Source organism: Periplaneta americana, chromosome 10 (assembly GCF_040183065.1).
Source record: "Periplaneta americana isolate PAMFEO1 chromosome 10, P.americana_PAMFEO1_priV1, whole genome shotgun sequence".
In the NCBI taxonomy this organism is placed as follows: domain Eukaryota; kingdom Metazoa; phylum Arthropoda; class Insecta; order Blattodea; family Blattidae; genus Periplaneta; species Periplaneta americana.
Genome location: NC_091126.1, coordinates 11,292,576 through 11,319,423, shown reverse-complemented (window position 1 = coordinate 11,319,423; position 26,848 = coordinate 11,292,576). Strand labels below are relative to the sequence as shown.

Below are 26,848 nucleotides of genomic sequence, written 5' to 3'. Positions count from 1 at the left end.
GAATATGTTAGGAGAAAATCCACAAACTACTAGGGAAAACACGGAAATTTTACTTCAAGTAAGTAAATCGATAGGTTTGGAAGTAAATTCCGAAAAGACAAAGTATATGATTATGTCTCGTGACCAGAATATTCTACGAAATGAAAATATAAAAATTGGAGATTCATCCTTCAAAGAGGTGGAAAATTTCAAATATCTTGGAGCAACAGTAACAAATATAAATGACACTCGGGAGGAATTTAAACGCAGAATAAATATGGGAAACGCGTGTTATTATTCGGTTGAGAAGCTTTTGTCATCTAGTCTTCTGTCAAAAATTCTGAAAGTTAGAATTTATAGAACAGTTATATTACCGGTTGCTCTGAATGGTTGTGAAACTTGGACTCTCACTTTGAGAGAGGAACATAGATTAAGGGTGTTTGAGAATAAGTTTCTTAGGAAAATATTTGGGGCAAAAGGGGATGAAATTACAGGAGAATGGAATAAGTTACACAACACAGAACAGCACGCATTGTATTCTTCACCTGACATAATTACGAACATTAAATTCAGACGTTTGAGATGGGCAGGTCATGTAGCACGTATGGGCGAATCCAGAAATGCTTATAGAGTGTTAGTTGCAGACCGGAGGGAAAAAGACCTTTGGGGACACTGAGACGTAGATGGTAGGATAATATTAAAATGGATTTGAAAGAGGTGGGATATGATGATAGAGACTGAATTAATCGTGCACAGGATAGGGACCGATAGCGGGCTTATGTGAAGGCGGCTATGAACCTGCGGGTTCCTTAAAAGCCATTTGTATGTAAGTAAGTATTATTATTGTTGTTATTATTATTATTATTATTATTATTATTATTATTATTATTATTATTATTATTATTATTATTATTTACTCTTGTCTAACACATGTCATTGTGATTTTCAGTTTTTCATAAGACAATCCGAAATGGCAAGCTGCTTAGCACTAAGGATTTCAAAGGCAAGCAAACCATTTAAGGAAGGTGTATTTTTCAAAGAACTACTGAATGCTGTATGAAGCATTCTGTGTTAAAGGAATTACCTTCGTTTGAGTCAATAAGTTTATCCAACCATAATATATCCCGTAGTGTTGAAAATCTCAAACGTCAACTGCAAGAAAAAGCTAATGAGTTCATATGTTATTCGATCGCCCTTGTTTAAAAGTACCGATATTGGTGACATTGCACAATTAGCCATCTTTATTCGGAGAGGAAACCTTGAAGTCACAGAGCTTCTATTATATTGTACATTTGAGAGTTTATACTACTCTAATTAGCATTTATACTGATTAAACATTACATTGATATGACAGCCACCGGCGTGGCTCAGTCGGGATATTGGGTTATTTTACGACGCTGTATCAACATCTAGGTTATTTAGCATCTGAATGAAATGAAGGTGATAATGCCGGTGAAATGAGTCCGGGGTCCAGCACCGAAAGTTACCCAGCATTTGATCGTATTGGGTTGAGGGAAAACCCCGGAAAAACCTCAACCAGGTAACTTGCCCCGACCGGGATTCGAACCCGGGTCACCTGGTTTCGTGGCCAGACGCGCTGACAGTTACTCCACACGTGTGGACGGCTCAGTCGGTTAAGGAGCTTGCCTGCCGGTCTGAAGTTGCGCTCGGGCGTGGGTTCGATCCCCGCTTAGGCTGTTTACCTGGTTGGATTTTTTCCGAGGTTTTCCCCAACCGTAAGGTGAGTGCCAGATGCAAAAAAACTCTGGATAGCTCAGCCGGTAGAGCGTTGTTGTCCTAAGACAAAGGTCCCGGGATCGATACCCGGCCCAGGAACATTTTTTTCCCCTTGAAATTATTCAAGTCTGCTTCACAGGGAAATATAACTTACCTGAAAGTCACATTTGCATAATATATACGTCACTGAAGGTATGTTAACAGAAAACCACGTATCAAGTCACACAGAGTTTGTGTGCACTAAAAGTTGGGTTTCTGGCGTCTTGTCAGCCCACTTGAGGTGTGTGGATATAAAGGGAAAAATTGAGACGGTGTCGGGTGTAGTTCCTGGGTAACTCGGTAGAGCTTTGGTGCGCTATGCCAAAGGTCCCGGGATCGATATCCGGCTCCGGAACAATCCTTCTCTTGAAATTATTCAAACCTATTGTTATTTTCTAAAGTTTTAAGGAAGTTTGCTAGGCACAAATGATTGGTAGAAAACATGCTCGCCATTTTCACTATTTTACAAATGACAAACTTATGCAAGAATTCGTTGGTAAAAGAACGAAGCTGTTAGGAATTACTATTGTTTGTCAGTTATCGATACAGATTTTCAATAGAGATCTATCCAACAGAAATTACTGTTTTTTATTATTTACTGATTTGTCGCCAGTAAAGACGGTAATTTTAGCTTCATGCTGATCTTGTCTATTAAGGTAACGTGCGTGTACGTGTAACATTTACAGCGTTATCACCTGCTTTGTTATGTCCGTCGTCCAGACAACTGAAAGAATTGTGTTCGTAACTTTCTAACAGATTTACCCCGCCGGGTCAGAGCTGTCTTTGTGTAATGCCTCTGCGAAACAGACTAGCACTAGCTACTCTTCCGAAAACTCGCAAGCCTCGCCACGCCCAATGCTCTTGTTAAAGCAGCAACTCGGATCAATAATAAAAGAAGAATTTCACGCCGATTATGAAATCGCATTCGTCTCCATGAGAGCATCTGTGTCACATGTTGTACATCAGTGAACGTAAAGGAATATCCCCTTTAAAATCCCAGGTGGAGATATCTTCGACTACTTCCCATCCCGCCAACACAATACACATCTCGAACGATCGAACCTTCTCAGTCAAAGCCGTTAGGAAATCCTGAAGTTGTAAAGGTAGATCACTGATGCTATCTGAATGAAGATGAAGTCGCTTCAGCTCTCTTCTCGTAATCGCATGCCAGGTCCAGCTGAAGAGGAAAATTTCCATAATGTGATTCGATTCACTTTTTTTTTTTCTCTCTTTGAACGGAGGAGGGATCGGAAGGTTTACACTGCAGCCTGAGGCTTATTGTGCTTACCACTCCTATTCTTGTGAATGATTGGGTAGCTGAACGGCCGCGCTCTTATACAAGTGCAGCATGCCGCACAGTGATCTTTTACGGTATCTGGCCGCGCAAAATTCGATTCAGTATTAAAATGACGTAGAAACATTAAAATAAAATTTTGTACATATGTTAAGCATTTTCCTTATCCATATCGACATGATTCGAATTCAATTTAGGCTTAGACCTCTAATATTAACTCTCAATCACAGACTATAGGCATACTATAGGCAACAACACTGTAAAACTTCAGATCTTCGTCACTGCATTTATGAAATATACAGGGATATCATTTTATTTTTACTTCAATTTTTATTGTACCTGAGTTTTTGAATGTACTTCACTCCCAAACCCCCCTACTAGTAAACTTCCAACCGTTCTCCACACAGAACCAAGGCCGCGTATGCAGTACTGAGTTAGTATAGTCCGTTCCAGAAATATGGTCGCGTTTTCCAGTGACGAAAGAGCTTTCAATATTGAATCATATTTTCGCACAGATACTGTCGTCCGTTTGCCTACGTCGCATCCCGGTTTCCCCCACCTGCTTCTGTTCGCCCCTCTGTAAAGTCTAGTAGCTGGGCTGTCTTAGCTCTTTTCTGAAAACATTAATTTCTGTTAGGAATTGGACGTCTATGTAATATTATACAACTGTTTAAAATAACTTAAATAAAAGGGCCTCGTTAAGTAATTAACTGTCACGTGATTTCTCTTCCCTTTCTACGACCCTGCGACAAAACCACTTGAACGGACAGTAGATAGCATTTCTGAGTAATTTTATCTTTTCGGATCGGGCAAAAGTGAAGATTAAATTTACAGTACGTAAGGTACTTTTTTATAGAGTAGGTACATAATTATTTCAACATGAGTTACTCGTACGAAGGACGAAATTGGTAATTGGAATCAGGTACAATAGTCTATAGTGCGATAAAATGCACAAAAGAACTGAAGCCTGTATCGAAATGAACGGCCACCATTTTCAAAATTGTGTTTGAATATCCATATTATGATTATTTTTCAATTTAACTTCATTCTCTATATTGTACGCTAATGTGCTGTAACAGTACAATATACACTGCATAATTAATACTTCCGAATGGATAGCTCAATTCGTGAGTAAAAACACTTATTGTTAATAGTGTACTGTATTTTGATTAAACAAAAACCTAATGAAAATTATCAAATTCAAAATTACGATATTTCCTAGTTTACGTAAATGGATGAACTACTTTTCTTCCCTCCTATACCTAGTAAAGTGATTTCTATTTTAGGCCAGTATCATCGAACTCCAGTCTTGGAAGAGTGAGCAAGCGGTGTTTCCGGTTCTTAATCGTTGATTCAAATGTATAGCCAGGTTAATATTAGAAATGTTAGTAAAAATAAAATGATGTCCCTGTATAAGTAAAATACATGGAAGAAATCAGTTACATTATAATTTTTATTTTAGTTGGACTCTTAACTTCACACATGACAATATTTCAATAAAAACACTACATGGTTACCTTTATGTTAATCAAGTAAGTACATTTTCTTTCCATAGAGAAAGTAGTGGATGCCTCAAATTTTAACAATTTTATCAACAGTAATCTCACTAGAGGTTTTGATTTTATCGATAAATCTGCGAGTGGAACACGAGCAGATTTGTCTAGAGAAAATCAAAACTCGAGTGGGATTTAATTGACTATTACACGATTAGAAGAAAGTAGGCTATATAAAGATTAGAAGTAACAAAGTGTACAATAAAATATTAATTGGCTTACGAAAATACAACTGTCTTCAAATGTATTATTGTACCATCTCAACATTACGCTAGATGGCAGTAGTGTTTTATGATGATGTTTTCTTGTTACCGGTATCAGTTGTGCCAACTATGGAATCATCATTGAACTCTGTGGCCTGTTACTAGTCAAGAAGGCTTTGTTAATTCAGTTTCATTTTATTAAAATGCAACATTCCATTTCAATTATCCGAATCCCAGTAATCAACGTCACTTGATAGATGATTTTCAATAAATCTTAATATTAAACAATCTCTGATACGTGACTATCCATAATATCATATAGCAGAAGCTATAACATAACCTAACTAATATACACAAGTGTTAGAAAAGTTTTATTTAACGACGATGACATAAAAAATAAACATGAATAATTTTAAAAGGAATAATTATTGAATGTACAATTTTCAAATTTGAATGTGGTTGGTGGTTCAATTGATGTTATATTGGACGTGTGCATAATAGAAGTGGAACTCGTTGATTTAGGCCTACATGGTGTATTCAACTTATTCAGGATTTCCGAATGAATAATTTTAAAAGGAATAATTATTGAATGTACAATTTTAAAATTTGAATGTGGTTGGTGGTTCAATTGATGTTATATTGGACGTGTGCGTAATAGAAGTGGAACTCGTTGATTTAGGCCTACATGGTGTATTCAACTTATTCAGGATTTCCGAATGGTACTCTTCATTTATTTGTAAATCGGATTTCAGAAGATGCATAGGTATGATCAGTGATTTTGATTAATTCTTGTTCTTGAGTGCCAATGCGAGTCATATCTGAAACTGCTGTGCATCGACTGGAGTGGTTTGTAATTATATATATTTTTGACGTCCAGACCAGCGCAGTTTCAAATGTTGGCAAACAAAGAAACAAATGCTAGGGACGCGATAAAATTAAACAAATGCTAGGGACGCGATAAAATTAAACAAATGCGAGGGACGCGATAAAATTAAACAAATGCTAGGGACGCGATAAAATTGTGCGATAAGCAGCCATGATTGGTTGAAATACGCCCTTTCGTACCGTTTTATTGGTCAAAAGTAGTATGACGTAGTAAGAGTGTAATAGTCATAACAAAATACATCATACATTAAAACTGGATACACGTGAGTGTATTTCTATATATTCCCTACATATATTTACACGTAAATTCACAATAATGATTTCAGCTCTACAGTAGCTGTGAGGCGCGTGCCATTCCTGCAGCTACGTGTTACTGTACTTATGTGGTCCTGAGAAGGATGGTATTGTAATCAAACATACATTTTGAGGGATGTACCACGCATTTATCACGTCAGTGTTTTCGATTAAAACATAGCTATTTTTTATTATAATTTCTGAGGAAACTTTTACAAGTACAGGGACATCATTTTATTTTTACTTCAATTTTTATTGTACCTGAGTTTTTAATGTACTTCACTCCCACCCCTTCTACTAATGAAGTTCAACCGTCTTGCACACAGATCCAAGACCGCATATACAGTCATAGTAGCCTTACCGTCACAGTAAACAGTACGTTCCAAAAATATGTTCGCGTTTTTCAGTGACGAAAGAGCTTTCAAAATTGAATCATTTTCCCACAGGTACTGTCGTCCATTTGCCTACGTCGTATCCCGGCTTCCTCACCTGCTTTTATTCTCCAGCTAGTGGCTGGGCTGTCTTAGATCTTTTCTGAGAACATTAATTTCTGTTAGGAATTGGACGTCTGCGTAATATTATACAACTGTTTAAAATAACTTCAATAAAAGGGCCTCGTTAAGTAATTAACTGTCACGTGATTTCCTCCCTTTCTACGACCCTACGACAAAACCACTTGGACGGACAGTAGATAGTATGTCTGAGTAATTTTATCTTTTCGGATCGGGCAGAAGTAAAGATTGAATTTACAGTACGTAAGGTACTCTTTTACAGAGTAGGTACAGAATTATTTCAACATGGGTTACTGGTACGAAGGACAAAACTGGTAATTGGAATTAGGTACAATAGTCTATAGTGCGATAATATGCACATTAGAACTGAAGCCTGTATCGAAATAAACGGCCACCATTAAAAAAAATGTGTTTAAATATCCTTATTATGATTATTCTTCAATTTAACTTCATTCTCTATATTGTACGCTAATGTGGTGTAGACAGTATAATATACACTGCATAATGAATACGTTCACATGGACAGCTCGTGACTAAAAACACTCATTGTTAATACTGTACTGTATTTTGATTAAACAAAAACCTAATGAAAATGATCAAACTCAAAAGCGCAATATTTCCTAGTTTACGTAAATGGATGAACTACTTTTCTTCCCTCCTATAACTAATAAAGTGATTTGTTTGTATATTACGCCAGTATCATCGAACTCCAGTCGCGGAAGGGGGCAGCAAACGGCGTTGATCCAGAGGTATAGGCAAGTTAATATTAAAAATGTTATAAAACTAAAATGATGTCCTTGTATAAAGTAATGGGGAAGATGAGAAGACGTACACTAATATTGAACAGTTGTCACTACTAATTTTTCCTTTAATTTAATTCAGTGTTACAAGTGTTTGCAATAATATTTAGTTCTCAGTGCTGCTGTAAGCTTCAGATTAAGTTTCTGAAGCTCGCACGAGGCCTTCAACTTCAATGAGTAGTCCGTAGGTCCACTCCTCTTTCGCGTTTTCTTTGAGAGCTGATTATTACACGATCTAACGACACCAAAAGCATATTGAGCATTAGATGGTAAGCCACTTATGGAAAACTTTTTCTATATTTTGTTCTTATAAAACAAATTTCTCTCTAGCCACTTCTTTTTGTGACTGGAATTTACTCAGGATTCGGTGACAAGCTAGCAAAATTAACAATCTTAACAGTAACTTTAAAACGGATTATCTGTGTAAGTTTTCAAATCATTATTTTACAGTAAACAGTTAAATAGTTTATCACTTCTTTCTGATTTGTCATCTGTATGGCGCCAAACATGAAAAAGATCGTTCCGCGACACCTCTTCTGACAAGGGAAGGTTTTCGGCTCGAACAGGAATTTTTGGTTAAAAATTTGTACAGACGTTTACCTCACAATGGTGATGAAGACCGTAAAAGCATTCATTTGTGTAACTCTCCGTTTGGTTGGTATTGGTCAATACACTTCTTTAAAAATGTACATGAGGATTCTCTATAAAATGCATAAAACAGCATGGAGCAGAGCAATAAGCACAACACGCAGAAGCAACACCTGAACAATCTTCTGAACCACACTCCAGTGCTGAAAAATCAAATGCTACCTGAATTACATTTTTGAAGTCCGAGACTTGTTCACGATTCACGTAACCAGCTGACTGCCAGGAATACTGAAGCATAGGGCGGTATACCGGAGCAGAAAACTGGTTATGAATAACAGAGTGCATTTTCATTATAAACACTCGATTTCCCAAGTTAATTTCTGGATTCTCAGCAAGAGTCCTTATGTAATGTGTTATCCTCCGAGCATATATTTTGTATTTTCTAAGGAAATAGATATTCAGAGCTGGAAATATTTAGTTTTTTTAGGTGGAATGATCATACATTCCTTGTCCTAGCCTTGGAATGATTCATTTATTAAGGTTGTGTCCTTGTGCGCATTCAATGACTCACACAACAGTATATACTTTTGATTAGCTGCAATATTTTCAGACAGAACGTTGGAGAAAAATGTTCTTAAATGAGCTTTAGACATTTTACCACTCGCACTAGCTTCTAGGCTAGGCTAGGCTTACGGGTAAGGTGTCCCATCTCCTTAACTTGTGCAGTGCTCTCCCCACCCCTCAACTTGTACAGTGCTCTAACAGACAAACCACACATTACACAAACGAATGCTTTTGGGAGCTTTACAGAGATGTATAGATGGGCCTGTATACAAATTTTGGATACGAAATTCCTGTTCGAGCCGAAACCCTTCCCTTGTGAGAGTACTAAACCTGAAAAAAGGCAAAGTTGCAAAAAGTAGCAGCTAGTTTTTATATAGGAGAAAGAATAAGGTATTTTCTTTAGTCTTCTGAAAAAAAAATTGACCAATCGTTGACAATTCTAAATTTCCGTGTGTAAAAATACTCAAAATTAGAAGTTAAAATAGCAATAATTTTTCAATTTCCAAGTAAATTACACTTTAAAGTAGTAAGTTCTGTGCGATTTTTAAAATATCACAAACATAGCACATACCTTGGTCTCCCATATCCACCAGCAACCGATTAAAATTGTCGGAAAAAGCACGTCCTTTGAAGCACAGTTATCGAACATAAATTATGAGCTCGGCTTCAGGCCGGGGATGCCATAAGAAACGCCATACTTCTGACTTCTTTTACAACACAAGAGCTGCACAAATAAGCATAACTATAACAAATCTCGTATCCTTGGATATTATAGTAATTAAAAACTCCATAAAACATGAAAATATGTGATACTCAATTTTTGTATTTTGCGCGGCCAGATAGCGAAAAAGGATCGCTGTGCGCCGCACCATGAACTTAACCCGGCCTGTTGTACGGATAGTGATATGTGAATTAATGATGGTGAAATGAGTCCGAGGTCCAACGCCGAAAATTACCCCGCAATTCTGCTTCAATTGGTTGAGAGAAAACCCCAGAAAAACACTAAACAGATAATTTGTCCGAACCAGGATTTGAACCCGGGCCTCCTCGTTTCATAGCCAGACGTGCTGACCATTACTTCACAGCGGTGGACTTCGATTCACTTGGTTAACGTAGGGTTGCCAGACGTCCAGTATATACAGGATTGTCCTCTATTTTCCATTTTTGTCCCAGTGTTCCGGAAAAGTTTGTCTTTATGCCCGTTTGTTCCGTATTACATATGTATACTTTACGAATTTACTTTTTGTTGGAGACAAAATCAATTTATATTCCTTTGCTGTAAATTGATTTAGCAGTGAGTACGGTAAAGAATGGAACTTCAATGGAAGGGGTACAAACAGAATTTGAGGCTCAATGCAAGTTAAGGCTGGTCCACAATAAACCAGGAACGAGAACCAGAACGAGAATTGGAAACGGAGGACGTGGAAGTAAAGAATTTTGATTCACAATAAACCGAGAACGGAAACGGCTATGCAAATCGATATTATGTATGTCAGTAACGATATGTAAAGTCGATATTACGCGTTCTGATGTTATATGTGTATAATTGACCAATGACGTCGGCCTGGGTAGCAGAGTCGGTATAGCGCTGGCCTTCTTTGCTCGAGGTTGCGAGTTCCAACCTGGGCCAGGTCGATGGCATTTAAGTATGCTTAAATGCGACAGGCTCATGTGAGTAGATTTACTGGCATGTAAAAGAACTCCTGCGGGACAAAGTTCCGGCACACCGGCGACGCTGATATAACCTCAGCAGTTGCGAACGTCGTTAAATAAAACATAACCTTTAACCTTTCGAGGTTGCGGGTTCGATCCCGGCCTAGGTCTATGGCATTTAATCGTGTTTAAATGCGACAGGCTCATGTCAGTAGATTTACTGGCATGTAAAAGAATTTCTGCGGGGCAAAATTCCGGAACACCGGCGACGCTGATATAACCTCTGCAGTTGCGAGCGTCGTTAAATAAACCATAATTTAATTTTTGGACCAATGACGTTCTCTCATAAGAACAAACCAGCCAACATAAACACAGGTTAACCAACTTCAGAATTTATGACACAGAATGTTTAAGAATTTATTTCACGTGGTAATCTGGTCACAAATACACGTAGCGTATATTGAAAGTGATTCTACTGAATTTCCGAGTTAGTTAGAAGAAATTATGTCATTGTCTCCTTGTTACAAAATATACGACGATCAAATAGTTATATCAAAGCAACAGAATGAATCTAGTAGGCTGTGATCGGAAACAAGAACGGCAAAATTGAAACTTGGGCAACAACATTCCCATTCTCTGGCTCCTGCAAGCTTCTCGTTCATTGTGAATGCTCACATTTAAATATACACCTTTTTAACAATTTTACCGTTCTCGTTTTCGTTGTGGCAATGGTGGCGACTGTACGTAAAATGGCGGAACCGGTGTATCCGGTTCGGCTTACAGTATAATACCACATACAAAGTCATAGCTTTGAAGTAGGTTAAATTGGCGATCATCACCACTCGATGCCAGAGAGAATACGAGAGTGCATCCCCACCCGTGACTGCCCTATTGATTGATTCCAATATTCCGTGGCAAAGTCGAACCCTAATCATTTTTCTGCATGGCATGCGTAGGTCCTGAGCACCAATTCAGTGCATGTCATTGGATTGTCTCATGGTGAAGCGCTCCCCAGTTCACACGTCTGTCATGTTGACTTCTTAACGCGTCGTTACTGTTTTAACGCGGTGAATAGGCCCTAATAAAGTTTAAAGACGCGTTAGTGATAACGATGTTTGGTCAAACACAAAAACCGACTAACCTATCATTACATTATTTAAAACCGGCCATTAAGGACAGATGGCCTTCTCTAACATTCAAACGATGTAAAGAAAATTATAAATTTAACAATATAGTACACAAGAAATTGAAAGAGATAATCAAAATACAGGGTGGGCACAGAGTCTCGCTATCCTCTACAAACACCTCAAATAATAGCCTACAGGGACATTATTTTATTTTTACCTCAATTTTTATTGTACCTGAGTATTTGAATATACTTCACTCCCACCCCCTCTACTAGTAAACTTCCAATCGTTCTTCACACAGAACCGAGGCCGCGTATGCAGTACTGAGTTAGTGAGTATAGTACGTTCCAGAAATATGTTCGCGTTTTTCAGTGACGAAAAAGCATTCAATATTGAATCATATTTTCGCACAGGTACTGTCGTCCGTTTGCCTACGTCGCATCCCGGTTTCCCCACCTGCTTCTGTTCGTCCCTCTGTAAAGTGTAGTAGCTGGGCTGTCTTAGCTCTTTTCTGAAAACATTAATTTCTGTTAGGAATTGGATGTCTACGTAATATTATACAACTGTTTAAAATAACTTAAATGAAAGGGCCTCGTTAAGTAATTAACTGTCACATGATTTCCCCCCTTTTCTACGGCCCTGCGACAAAACCACTTGAACGGACAGTGGTTTGATTAGCATATCAGTGGTTTGAGTCCTATCTCCTAAACAAAAACTAAAAGTAGAAATCAACGCATTTAATAACTCCTTTAAATCTACTTCAACATGGGGAAATGTTCATACAGATTCCCACAAGGATCTATATTAGGGCCTCTTCTTTTTATAATTTTTATAAATAACCTTGGCCCCATAATAAAAGGAATAGGTTATCCTATACTATTTGCAGATGACACAAGTATCATAATTACAGACAATAACTTTGCCACATTCAAATATAAAACAGAAACAATTCTCCTTAAAATTTATGACTGATTTACAACCAATAAACTAGCATTAAACATTAATAAAACTAACATAATTCAATTTAAAGCCACTTCAAATTTAATCTCTGAAACATTGGACACAACTATCAACAATATACCTCTACTAGAAACATCAACAACCAAATTTCTTGGTTTGCATATTAATAATACAATAAATTGGAAAAATCATATCAAAGAAATAACCCCCAAACTTAGCTCAGCATGCTTCGCAATTAGGTCGTTACAACAATTTCTAAACAGCAGTATCTTAAAGACAATATATTTTGCCTATTTTCATTCCATTATGTCCTACGGAATAATATTTTGGGGAAATTCTGTAGATAGTAAAAATATATTCTTATTACAAAAAAGAGTCATTAGAATAATAGTTGGAGCAAAGGCTAGAGAATCATGTAGATTATTTAAAAAAAATAGAGATTCTAACCTTAACAAATCAATACATATACTCTACAATAAATTTCCTCTTATGTAATAAAGAAAATTTTCCAACTAACTCAGCCATACATAGTATAAATACCCGCAGAAGGAATGATTTTCATACGCCATCATCAAATTTATCATGCTTTCAAAGGGGAGTACGTTACATGGCGATAAAATTGTTCAATAGTCTTCCTGAAGACATTAAGAATCATAGCCAAAACCCTGCATTATTTAAGACAAAACTAAAAAATTACTTAATATCTCACACTTTCTATTCTGTAGATGAATTCTTGACATTTCACAGTACTGTGTAAATATTATAATACTATTAAATGGTAAACATATTACATTGTATCAAATATTATTGTTATTAAGGTATTAATTCTGTACATATTTCATTTTTGCATTTTATATGTATTGCATTTTATTGTTAAACGTAAGAATTGGACATGTTCTTTATTCTATACTATAAAGCAAATGCAAGAATATTATGGAACGAATAAATCTGTCTGTCTGTCTGTCTGTCTGTCTGTCTGTCTGTCTGTCTGTCTGTCTGTCTATCTATCTATCTATCTATCTATCTATCTATCTATCTATCTATCTATCTATCTATCTATCTATCTATCTATCTATCTATCTATCTATCTATCTATCTATCTATCTATCTATCTATCTATCTATCTATCTATCTATCTATCTATCTATCTATCTATCTATCTATCTATCTATCTATCTATCTATCTATCTATCTATCTATCTATCTATCTATCTATCTATCTATCTATCTATCTATCTATCTATCTATCTATCTATCTATCTATCTATCTATCTATCTATCTATCTATCTATCTATCTATCTATCTATCTATCTATCTATCTATCTATCTATCTATCTATCTATCTATCTATCTATCTATCTATCTATCTATCTATCTATCTATCTATCTATCTATCTATCTATCTATCTATCTATCTATCTATCTATCCATCTATCTATCTATCCATCCATCCATTCGATCCATCCATCCACCCATCCACCCGCCCACCTACCCACCAACCCACGTACCTACCTACCTACCTACCTACCTATCTATCTATCTATCTATAGCATTTCCGAGTAATTTTATCTTTTCGGGTCGGGCAGAAGTGAAGATTGACTTACTCTTTTATAGAGTAGGTACAGAATTATTTCAACATGAGTTACTCATACGAAGGACGAAACTGGTAATTGGAATTAGGTACAATAGTCTATAGTGCGATAATATGCACAAAAGAACTGAAGCCTGTATCGAAATGAACGGCCACCATTTTCAAAAATGTGCTTAAATATCCATATTATGATTATTTTTCAATTTAACTTCATTCTCTATATTGTACGCTAATGTGCTGTAACAGTACAATATACACTGCATAATTAATACGTCCGAATGGATAGCTCAATTCGTGAGTAAAAATACTAAGTGTTAATACTGTACTGTATTTTAATTAAACAAAAATCTAATGGAAATTATCAAACTCAAAGTTGCGATATTTCCTACTTCACATAAATGGATGAACTACTTTTCTTCCCTCCTATACCTAGTAAAGTGATTTGTATTTTACGCCAGTATCGTCGAACTCCAGTCTTGGAAGGGGGAGCAAGCGGTGTTTCCGGTTCTAGACCTTTAATCCAAAGATATAGCCAGGTTAATATTAAAAATGTTAGTGAAAATAAAATGATGTCCCTGTGTCATCCAGCATAACCAAGAACTACTAGGAGTGGTCAACTCGTTCAGATACCTATATAAGGAAACTGATTTACAGTGGATGTGAAGGAGAGGACAGAAGCAATGATGAGGGCAATAAGCGACATAAAGAACCTAAATTACTGTCTCTGGAAACAGCGATGAAGCCATTCAGGGCAAAGATAGTCCCAGCACTGACGTACGGGGTTCAAATTATATGACAACACCTAAAGAAGAAGAATCTAGAGCTGCTGGAAAGTGTTAAAGCCACTTTCCTCAAAAGAGCTCTGCTTGCAAGGGAAGCATTCCTGATAGAGGACCTCAGAATGGTCTTCTTGTTGCCGACTACCAGAGATTACGAGGAGCTTCTAACGAAAGGAGAAGAGAAAAGACGCCAGATTCCAGACGAGTTCTATAGTACCGGTGCCATGATAGACAGAAACTGATGGGACCAAATCAACCGTTGCGACGTGTGGTAAATACACTAACAATACATGGCTACCACCAGGGGGATACGCAATGGAGGTTACCGGGTTTGAACCTTCCCCTTGAACTTAAAAAAATGTATTTGGATTTGAGTAATTTTTGTCCATAATCGTTTTCCCTTCTCCAATTATTCACTGTGAGAGTAACAAAATCTACATCGATATAAGGCACAGTCCTATCCCTCATTCAATATATACTGTTTTCGCTGTAAGAATAATCCTAATGTAAACACAAGCACGTTGCTGTCATACACGTGATTGGCTTCCAGACGAAACACTCACATGACGCAGGAGAATATAGTTCGTATTTGGAAAACATAATCTTATATTATTTGAAAAAAAAAAAAAAATTGAATTATAGTTGTTAAATACAATGAAACATATAACTTCACTCATATATAAAATGCTATGTAAAAGAAAAGCTACTTCTATATTTTGTTATGTACTAAGAACGCGGATGAATACCAACAGTAATACCGATGTAGTCTGTTCTTGTAACATGGTGGCGTCGCGTCGCTTGAGTTCTAAGTTGTTCACGTAAGCACGTGGTACTGAAGTATGGCTTCGGCAACTTTGGTGTGTGTGGTTATTAAACATAAGAGTGGAAACCCTCTCAAAAGTGGGGAATAAAGTGAATGTTTCCTAAGCACACGAATGCATAGTAGTGAGGTTATGTCTACTTGACGAGTAACGGGAAATGTTTAACATGAAACAGAAGGTACAACAGTAGGCGGGAACACGTACTGAGAGTCTATGGCGCCAAACAGCGGCCAATGAAGCTTCACTTCAGTCACGTGCTATTGTTTAAATTAGGATTTTTCTTACAGCGAAAATATTATAATCCCTGTGCTTCTGTTCGTCCCTCTGTAAAGTCTAGTAGCTGGGACGTCTTAGCTCTTTTCTGAAAATATTAATTTCTGTTAGGAATTGGATGTCTACGTAATATTATACAACTGTTTAAAATAATTTAAATAAAAGGGCCTCGTTAAGTAATTAACTGTCACGTGATTCCACCCCCCCCTTTTCTACGGAATTATAACAATGCTATATTATTTTAAAGAGACTTAACGCTTAGTACCGACCTTGTAATAAAATAAAGCCGACACAATATGAGATATAACTTGTTTGTTAAAAATTGGATGGCTGTGAAAAAAATTGGTTTCGGAGATTTTATAAAGATATTCATGAATATGTTCTACTGGAACATAATATAATATTAATAAATATACCGTAATAATAATAATAATATTAATAATAATAATAATAATAATAATAATACACAAAATTTAAAATACCGATAATGTAAATTATAAACAATTTTAATAATGACCTCCCTTCACAAAATTCTGCGTACGCCACTGGCTACCACCATAAGCTGTGCATCACATCAGACTTCCACACTGCTGACGGAGATTGCATGTGCAAACTGTGTGGTGAAATATGCCGGCAACAGTGGCGGTTCCTCGGGGGAGGCACGGGAGGAACGTCCTCTTCACATTTTTCTTTTGAAAGTAAATACCAAATGAAATATATCCCTTGAAATTCGAGGAAGATTCGATAACTTTTAAGTTCACAGCTATAAGAAAACCTCCGCTGATCGAGTTTTAAACGACGCGCATTCATGTGCTGCTAGAAAACTGTGAGAAGGATGCGAGATTGTTTGTGTGGAGAAAGTCAATCCATTCCTCCTTTACTGCAGTTAACACACATAGACAACAGCGCGCTAGCGGCCAGAGAAAGAAGCAGAGTTTTAAAGCAAGTAAATGAACGGAGAGGGAGGAGATCCTCCTCTGAATCAGCGCATGGGCGGGAAATAGAAACCGACTGGTCGTGCAGCAAGCTCGCTACCACTGCCATCTAACGATGTTGCATTCAACCGGACTATAACACATCTAGGAGGAGACACGACAAAAACAGTTTTAACGCAACGCTATGAAGGACACCATGTAAACATTTTTTAATTGTAGATCAAGGATATTATTCATTGCACTTTATATTGCCTACTATTCATGGTTTGAAACTTTCGTGGATATTATGAAAGTTAAAGTCGGGTTTATGTAAAACAAAGAGGAAGTAGTTCTACGTAGTTGGCCCCTGAAATTCACTTCTATCCATCGTTTACTAGACAGGGCAACAGCCAAGTTGTCAGTTTTGTACAAATATATTTGAAACTGAAAGTAGGTACTCCAAACTACATCATTTTAACATAAAAAATTAATCGGCCATCGGCAGCTTTGAACAATAATGATAGTATGACTTTACAAGAACTGACATTCTTCAAAAGCATGTGATACTGGACTTGTAAAATGTACATGTGGCAACACAGACCACGTTGGTGGGTGCAGTGTTCTCGCTTTCCTCAGATTATTTCCCATTCCCATTTCCATTTCCGTAAAACGGTTCCGGTTACGAGTTAGTAGCTAGTCTCTTCCAACACGTGTGATGCTGTAGTGTGCTCGAAAAATGCTACGAGATTATGAATTTCCTTGTAATTGTTAATTTTCTCAATTATTCAACAATGAATGGAAGTGAAAACATCATATATTTTGGACGATTTAGGAAACTCAGTTTACAAGAACAGATTATTGCTATACAGAAGGGAAGGCCAACCCCAACATTACCTGGTCTTACATGTATGCATGCAGGCTAATTTGTAGCATGTTTCATTCAAGAAGGTGTCATTTCGTGCTGTTAACTTCGTTCCTCCTGTTAAGAAATATGCAGGAGCCGCCACTGGTCGGCAATATCACATACTAACGTGTAAAAGGGCAGAGAAATCAATAACTGAAATAAGAACAAGGGATATTTATTGGTAACTCTCACATTGCACACTCGTGTGCATTTCTATCTTATTATCAGGCTTAGGATCCGAGATAACCTAAGAATGAAGCGAAATTTCAATGCAATGGAATACAGGTGGAGTGAGGTGGCGCGGTGAGTTTTGTTTAACTGTGCGTCAGTGTACAATCCGGTTCGTGATCAGAGGTACAGTATTCTTCCGTCTCTCCCCACCAAACAAACTTAGCCATCACAGTGTATTTTCAATTCATATTTTTTTCGAACTAGTTACAAGTATGTACATGGTTTTTCATTGTAACTCTAACGCCTTCAACGTCGCCGTGGGACATGAAAACTTGTGAGGTATGTATGCTTAGGGTTACCAGATGTAAAAAATGAAAAGCAGGACATTTTTTCTGAAAAAGCAGATTTTCCACAAAAAAACAGGACATAAAAATGTGACCCTAATTTTGAATAATTCTGATAAGAATGTAAATTGTTGAATTTGGTGTACACTAGAATTGATACAAGGGACTCAGAGGAGATGGAAGTTCCGGAAGTACACTAATCGATAATCGAAAGCTGCTTCCGTATCCTGTAGACCTAATCGATATTTTTTCATGATCGAAGTACCACCGCCTGCTAGATCCAGTGAGCTCTGTAGAAATGGAGCCCCTACCACGCCGTAGCGGAGAAGTGAGAAATATGTTCCCAAATTGAAGCAGCAGAAAGCCGACATTTGTTTGGTAGAAAACGCGCGGAATTTCGAAACCGCTATTTGAATACGTGTTATATTGCGTATCCGAAAGCTAATTGTTTTCGTTTAAAAGAACAATACTTCCTTTGCGAGATACCTTTAATACCGTATTTCTGCTGTCAGCAGAGTTGCTAGGTTTTCTGCGAGAGAAATCGGGATATCAGAAGCTAACTTACGACATTAGACTTAACAACACTTTATCATAAAATTTATAGCAGTTTTCTGCAAAGTAGTGTTTACGTGATTTTTAATGTAATAGGCCTATTCGCCTGTGAGAAACACTAAAATACGAACGACACACAGTACAGTGAACACTATAATATTTTTTTCTTTTATTAACCACGAATATGTTTTAACCATTTGCTACTAAATTAACTTTTCAACTTATCTTTTTCGGAACCGGTACTGCAACAGTTTCACTATCTGACGATGAATCCATGTTTAAACGTAGTTCACTAAACTATAAAACGCAGTAATTGTATGTGTCTGTTATCAGTGTAAAATACGATATCAAAACGCTATCTTTTTTTGCCACTCAACGCACCTAAAATACACAATGCTTACTAATTGCGAGAGCAGCGACTAGGGACCGGATTAATCAACAATGCGGTAGAACTAGAAGTATTATTTGCGAGTTTAGTTGCCTCACGGCAATCAGCTACGCTACCACATAGACTTACTAAATATCCGCGGGTTACCTCTATATTTGCAATGTTACCATTTGAGTCAATATATAGAACTAAATAAAAATATCGGATAATAGGAAATGCCTACATAACTTGTTAAAAATATGTTCTAGGCTAATATCTGTAAAATTGGGATTTTTGTCAAACCCGACTCTTTAATCGGGACTCAACCAGGAAATTGGGAGAATCCCGCCTAAATTGGGATACCTGGCAACAGGGGCGGATCCAAGGGGTGGGATTAGAGGGATATATCCCCTCCCGAAATTTTGAGAAAAATACGAAACAAGAAACAAAAATAATATTAATTTTAATTTGTGAATGTACATAGGAATTAGAGAGTTTTCCACGTAAATTCTCTTTGCTAAAATGTTAAATTCCAAGAACTGCAGGAAGACAAACACAGCGTTCTTACTTCAAGACAGAGTCACGAAGAGTATTTTAGGCTTTTAATTTTCATTCTCTTCTTAGAATATTTCATTAGTCAGCTCAAGGACAGGTTTTTAAATCATAAGGGAATCCTAAAGTCCATACAAACTTTGCTGCCTAAAAACATAGTGCGAGCATCAGATGAAGATTTATTTGTTTTATTTTTTTTAAAGTAGGTTATTTTACGACGCTTTATCAACATCTTTGGTTATTTAGCGTCTGATGAAGATTTAGAAACTGCTGTTGAGGCTATAGTAAATCAGTGGCCCAATGATGTTTATGCATCACCAGAGTCTTTCTTCAATGAATTGAAGATGTGGAGAAGAAATTTCCTTGATCAGAAAAATCTTCACCTAATACCTACTGATTTTATATCTTTGAACAGGTGCAATGAAATTACTTTTCCCTGCACTCGCAAGGTGCTGAAACTTTTCTGCACGTTGCCTGTAACTACAGCAACACCAGAACGGTCGTTCTCAACTTTGCGGTATTTGAAGGCTTACTTGAGGAGCATGATGAGTGCAGACAGATTAAATGGACTGGCCCTGATGTATATACATAAAAATCTAGAAATAAATGCTCATGAAGTACTGGATGAAATGTCTAAGAAGCCTCGTCGCCTTCTTCTGTAAATGTCATGCTGTCATTGTTTTTGTATTGCAGTCATTATAAATGTTGAAATTAAAAAATTATGGTTTATTTAGCAACGCTCGCAATTGCCGAGATTATAGCAGCGTCGCCGGTGTGCCGGAATTTTTTCCCTCAGGACTTCTTTTACATTGTATTGTATTTTGTATTATGTATTGTAAATTTTATTGCGTATTGCTTATCATTTTAACTGTGTATTGTTAATATTGTATATACCACTGCCACCGGGTGCTTGCCCACTTGCAGTGTAAATAAATACATACATACATACATGCCAGTAAATCGACTGATATGAGGCCTGTCACATTTAAACACACTTAAATGCCATCGAGCTGGGTTGGGGTAGAACCCGCAACTTCGAGCACAGAAGGCTATACCGACTACGCTACTCAGGCCAACTTGTAAATGTTTGTGACTCGGAAACAAATTTTTACTATCTCCTCAAATCCCTCCCCGAAAAAAAATCCTGCGTCCGCCCCTGCCTGGCAACCCTGGCTGTCAGACTTGCATCATTTTGATAGGAACTCTGAATGTGAATATTAATAGCCACGGTTAATGAAAGAATTACAGTAATGTCAACTTTTTAATTCAATCTGTACACTTAGAGGCAAAAAGAATGGGCCGACTCTTGGTCGACAGAAATGATAAGTTCTATCGCGCGGTTCACTCGTGTAAACGTAACGCACTGCAAGGCATTGCTGTGTTGCCTCTTCACTGAAAGTCGTCCGTCTACAATGTAGTAAACCTTACGAGCTGTGTGTGGCCCAGTGGTAAGAAGTCTGACATCTGTACCAGAGGTTGTGAGTTCGTTTCCCGGTACGGTAAATTTTTTTATTTATTTATTTTTTAATTTTAATTTTTACTTAATTTATTAGTTTAAATGTGAAATGGTATTTGTTAACAAACTTCGTTATGCCTGCCTTGTAAAAATATTATTGCCCATCACCTGTGGGCTATTAATAGGTGAGACCTGGCCTGTATAAACAAAAATACTTGTTTCACATCCTAAAAAACCGGATGCGTATCAAACACAAATAAATAATTAAATTAACAAAACCAAACCATTTTTTAATATATTAACAAAAGAAGGCCTGTGGTGGGGACTAGTATCTTGTCCACAAACCACCTGCGTCAACAACTGCCCTCGTTCGGCGCGGCATGGAGTCTACAAGGTTATGGAACAGGTCTAAATTCATGGCCATCTCCTCCCACGCATCTAGAACTCTGTCCCACAATTCCTCAGGTGTCCGAACGGGTGGTTGTTCTGCTCAATTAGAGCGTAGGGTGCTTTTGACTGCTGCCCACAAATTTTGAATCGGATTCATATCTGGTGATTTTGGAGGCCAGTCGACTGGGTCGACATCACGCCACCTCGTAAACCATCTTTGAATCCGGTTGGCGGTGTGTATCGGATGATTATCCTGCTGGAGGAAAAGAGTTCCTTCTGGATATCGTTTTCGGGCGGAAGGGATCATTACATTTGCCAAAATGTGTTCGTAGACTTCTGCCGTAAACCGCCCGTCGATACGTCCAGAAGTCCTGCCCCATCGTATGACATCCACCCCTAACACGCAACCCTCACTCAACCCGACTTGGTAATAATTCGTCTCAAGAAGCGTTCATCGTATCGGTGGCCATTCATACAATAAACTAGGGCAGTACTATCGTTGCTATTGGAGACAATTACCTCGTCGGAGAAAATGACATTTCTCCAATCGAAGTCCTGTCGGAGAGTAGTATACGCAGAATGCTACTGGAGACAATTACCTGATCGGAGAAAATGACATTTCTCCAAACGAAGTCCTGTCGGAGAGTAGCATACGCAGAATAACCTATGCGAACCAGGGCAATGAGTTATTGTTTCTGTGCCATCTTCAAGCGTAATGACGAGACAGAACGTTGTGTTAACAGATAGCAGTATTGCTTGAAAGAGGGAGAGAGGTTTATTATTTATTAGAGTCTGGGCATATTCTAAGAGATATCGCCACATAATTATAGCTTTGCGAGACACCTATGATGGCAAATTTGTAATAAAAAAAAGAAGATTTGATGGAGACGCGAACCTTGCGCTACTACTATCAACTTGTTCAATAAACCAATGCCGTAACAACTTACGCTACTGTGACAGTTAACGTTGGTTCGGCATAATACGTGGTTTTCCTGTTCATATTCGCTCCGGTTGATTTTGTATTTATCAATTTTATTATTATTTCACTGTTCAAGGGCCCTGATGTATCTAGAATCAACCCGCCATTCGATTTTATTATATATTTTGAACTCTTAAACAAAATACAGCAAATTTAAATGGTTTAATTATGTGTTACCTCGTGAACTATGGCTTTGACGAGACGAGCATGCGCAATGTTATGTCTCTGGAACTTATAAATTGTCGGCCGGCCCATTCTTTTTGCCGCTAAGTGTACGTTAAACTGCTGTATGAAGTCAAAAAGCATTATTATTATTATTATTATTATTATTATTATTATTATTATTATTATTATTAGTAGTAGTAGTAGTAGTTGTAGTAGTAGTAGTAGTAGTAGTAGCAGGGATCAGGTATCTTTGATTGCCAGTGTACAAGTGAGGATGAAACGTGTAATAATTTGCACGACTGTAGGCTATATCGGTTCGTACTCATAGATCACCATCGGAGCTTATAAGATGAACTGGCAATAGTCGAGCGCGTTGTAAAATAAACAGAATGCTGACTGAGTTGATGTTTTCATTTGAATTGAACCGAAGCTACTACTCGAAAAATGGATCGCACAAGTACTGCTGAGGGCAGCACTTGCAATGTTTGGGTTGAGAGACAGAGATAGAGAGAGGCGACAGACAGACAGACACAGGACAAGAATCAAGTGAAGCACTAGAATTAGGCAGACAGATTTTGAACTTATGTACTACACGCGCAAGGATACAATGAAAGTCTACATGTGAATAAGGTCGAGAAAATGAACAACACAAAACATACACATACGTGAAAATTACATAAATATTTGTAACTTAGTAAAGAAATTAGGAAGGAAGATAATTACTTGTAAATATGAGATAGCCAGTAGAATGCTATTGGACAATGGCCTCCAGACTCAAGATAGAGTTGTTCCGTTCTTCTCCCACAGTGAGCCAATCCATGAAGGATGTCGCTTTGCAACGCTCTTAAGATTGGCTATGAATTTACTGATTTGGATAATACTAATGTTTGCTAGCTAACATTATGGTCATTGATATTACTTTCTATAGACTACACCGTTTACTGTAACATTTGTCGCTTTACACATACTGTTCGACTGAGTGGTTATGTCGCAAGGGAAGTTACGTGACAGTTACTATATGGTGCCCTTTTCTTTAAATTATTTTAAATAGTTGTATAATATTACGTAGACTTCGAATCCGAATAGCAAATATTTTCAGGAAATAGTCCAACACCCTAACCACTAGACTAGACGGCAGTTCGGAAGTCGGTCGGCTGCTATATGCGCCGACGAGCGTATTCCGAATCTCACCGGTGAGCAATCCGATGGCATCACGGTGTTCCGAATTCCACCGATGACGTCACTGATGCTCCACCGGTGTCGCACCGGTGCCATCAACTTGCAGAGGTGGTGGCAGTCTCCATCAGCCGCCATCAGTGAATCTGATTGGTTCTTGTATAGGGCGGGAATTAGCAGACGAATGACATCGTGCACTGTTGTGTCATGGCGGTGTGTTCTGCTGTATTGTTTGTAATGAGCACAACGTACAAACAATATGTTAATGGCTTATGAGCGAACATGTCAACGGATCAGTTACTACTACCGGTTCAAGAAATAAGTTGTTTATGATCTCTTTTCTTTGAACGAGATGGCAGTACGGAAATTTCGCAAAATTTTGCTAGCGTAGCACAGGTAACCACTTACACAGTCGCCATGACAGCATCGATTCTTCCAGCAGTTTTGTTCCTTATTTTCGTTGCAACGTGACGTCATTGATGCCACCGGACCGGTGAGATTCGGAATACGCTGGTAGCATTTCTGGTATGTGACGTCACAAGCTTGTACAGTAGAACCAATCGGAATCAGTCTGTAACAAGTACTTCCCGAGTTCGTTTGTTCACGTGTGAGTGTTTCAATACATTGAATAAGTAACACTAACATTTACTGTGTGTGTGTAAGATAAATAAATGGAAGAAGAGACTGTGAAAAGACAAGTATTGCACAGGCAGGCGTGGAAAATAAGGTTTAAGGTGTATAATCATTTTAAAAACGTTGACGAGCAGAACGCTGCCGGCCATCTTGATGCTGGCTACAACGTTGCCAACGTGCAAGAAACTACTGCAGAAGCATGTGGTGTGGGATTCATAACCGTGCAAAGAATATTGTTAGCGAAGGAAAGAGTTTTTGTTTGGTGTCATGCTTACAGTAATCAACCGCTAAGACCATTTTTGTCTTTTGATAATTTGAATTCTCTCCTGCGGTATTTGTATTGCACGTGCTCGTGAAGTACGATGTGGAAATGTTGTACGCTGCCTTGCTCTCTATCTGTCTCTTTCGACGCAAACGCTAGCAGACTACCGCCTTCCGAATTGCCGTCGACTCTAGTCTTTAGAGAGAGGCCAGCAGAAACGGGTGGAGGAAATCGAGATGCGACATTACCACTCGGTCGGACAGTACTGTAGTTTCTCTACTATAGTACTGTGTGCGGTATATGATTGGTTCATTTCCTTGTTGCTTCCACCACGCACAGTTCCTGGTTAGTGCTTTCCATTTTTCCCCACTGCGTTTATACAGTCGTCTCACCATCTTTGATGCTGACGCCCCTTCCTCTCTCCCCCAGTCGGTTGTCTCACATTGTAATATATACTACCTTGTACAATCCATACTGTTTTCCACTTTCAATGTACATTTAAAGAAATTGTAGTTTTGTACGCGAAGGTTATTTAGAATTAAGTTTACTTGTATTATATTGCACGTTATGTTATTTTTGATGTGTAGTAACGATCCCATGAATGCTTGTAATTCTATCTGTTAATAAAGATCTAATCTAAACTAAAATGATCAATTTCACATGGAACTTTCGGTGTCCGTTTAATACAGGTTTCACTGTACATATTTGGCCCAGCTTTCAACAAATGATGTGGAAAACAAAAGAATCAACCTTGTCTTCATTGCAGATTGGTGTCCACCGGAGGTGTGGGGAGTGAGGGGACAATGCTACAGTCAGAACGCCGCCACCAACTTCAGTTGGATGGACGCCGCCGTCGCCTGCGAGGGGCAGGGTGGCGTCCTCGCCGGCTTCCCTCTGGGGAGGTTCCCTTACCATCTGCCAAACCTTGGTAAGTATTTCACACGTAACAAAGTAACACAGTGCATGTACTTCATGGATATGTCACGCATACCTGCGATAAGGGAGGATTTAGCTAGGCCTCAAAGACGCAGGGACCTCGAGAGCTGCTTGTGATATGTTGAACTTAAAAACTTGTAGTTTCGCTGATTAGGACTACACATATTTTTTGTACATACAGGGACATAATTTTTTTTATTAACATTTTTAATATTAACTTGCCTACACCTCTGGATCAACGCCGTTTGCTACCCCCTTCCGCGACTGGAGTTCGGTGATACTGGCGTAATATACAAACAAATCACTTTATTAGGTATAGGAGGGAAGAAAAGTAGTTCAACCATTTACGTAAACTAGGAAATATTGCGCTTTTGAGTTTGATCATTTTCATTAGATTTTTGTTTAATCAAAATACAGTACAGTATTAACAATGAGTGTTTTTACTCACGAACTGAGCTGTCCATATGGACGTATTCATTATGCAGTGTATATTATACTGTCTACAGCACATTAGCGTACAATATAGAGAATGAAGTTAAATTGAAGAATAATCATAATATGGATATTTAAACACTTCTTTTTTTAAATGGTGGCCGTTTATTTCGATACAGGCTTCAGTTCTAATGTGCATATTATCGCACTATAGACTATTATACCTAATTCCAATTACCAGTTTCGTCCTTCGTATCAGTAACCCATGTTGAAATGATTCTGTACCTACTCTATAAAAGAGTACCTTACGTACTGTAAATTCAATCTTTACTTCTGCCCGATCCGAAAAGATAAAATTACTCACATATACTGTCTACTGTCCGTCCAAGTGGTTATGTCGTAGGGTCGTAGAGAGGAAATCACGTGACAGTTAATTACTTAACGAGGCCCTTTTATTTAAGTTATTTTAAACAGTTGTGTAATATTACGTAGACGTCCAATTCCTAACAGAAATTAATGTTCTCTGAAAAAAGAGCTAAGACAGCCCAGCCAGTAGCTGGCGAATAAAAGCTGGTGGGGGAAACCGGGATACGACGTAGGCAAATGGACGACAGTACCTGTGCGAAAATGATTCAATATTGAAAGCTCTTTCGTCACTGGAAAACGCCAACATATTTTTGGAATATATTGTTTACTATGACCGTAAGGCTACTATGACTGAAATTGCGGTCTTGGATCTGTGTTGAGGACAGTTGAACTTCATTAGTAGAAGGGGTGGGAGTGAAGTACATTCAAAAACTCAGGTACAATAAAATTTAAGTAAAAATAAAATGATGTCCCTGTACTTTTATGCGTTGAGAAACAATTCGGTATTCTTATTGCGTTGCGAACGATATCATAATTGGATGGAGTTACGCAATACGAGACCAACCGAAAAAAAAACATATTTCCAAGATATTCGC

At 37.8% G+C, this 26,848-nt stretch overlaps 1 protein-coding gene across 1 annotated transcript in view; it reads left to right on the top strand.

The window, feature by feature from the left end:
* Window positions 1-26,848, top strand: part of LOC138707436 (uncharacterized) — a 187,191-nt gene that overhangs the window by 124,234 nt on the left and 36,109 nt on the right. Inside the window, exon 2 of the mRNA XM_069836846.1 lies at window positions 25,285-25,446. Coding sequence (XP_069692947.1) covers window positions 25,285-25,446 — 162 coding nt within the window. The remainder of the gene's footprint in view (window positions 1-25,284; window positions 25,447-26,848) is intronic.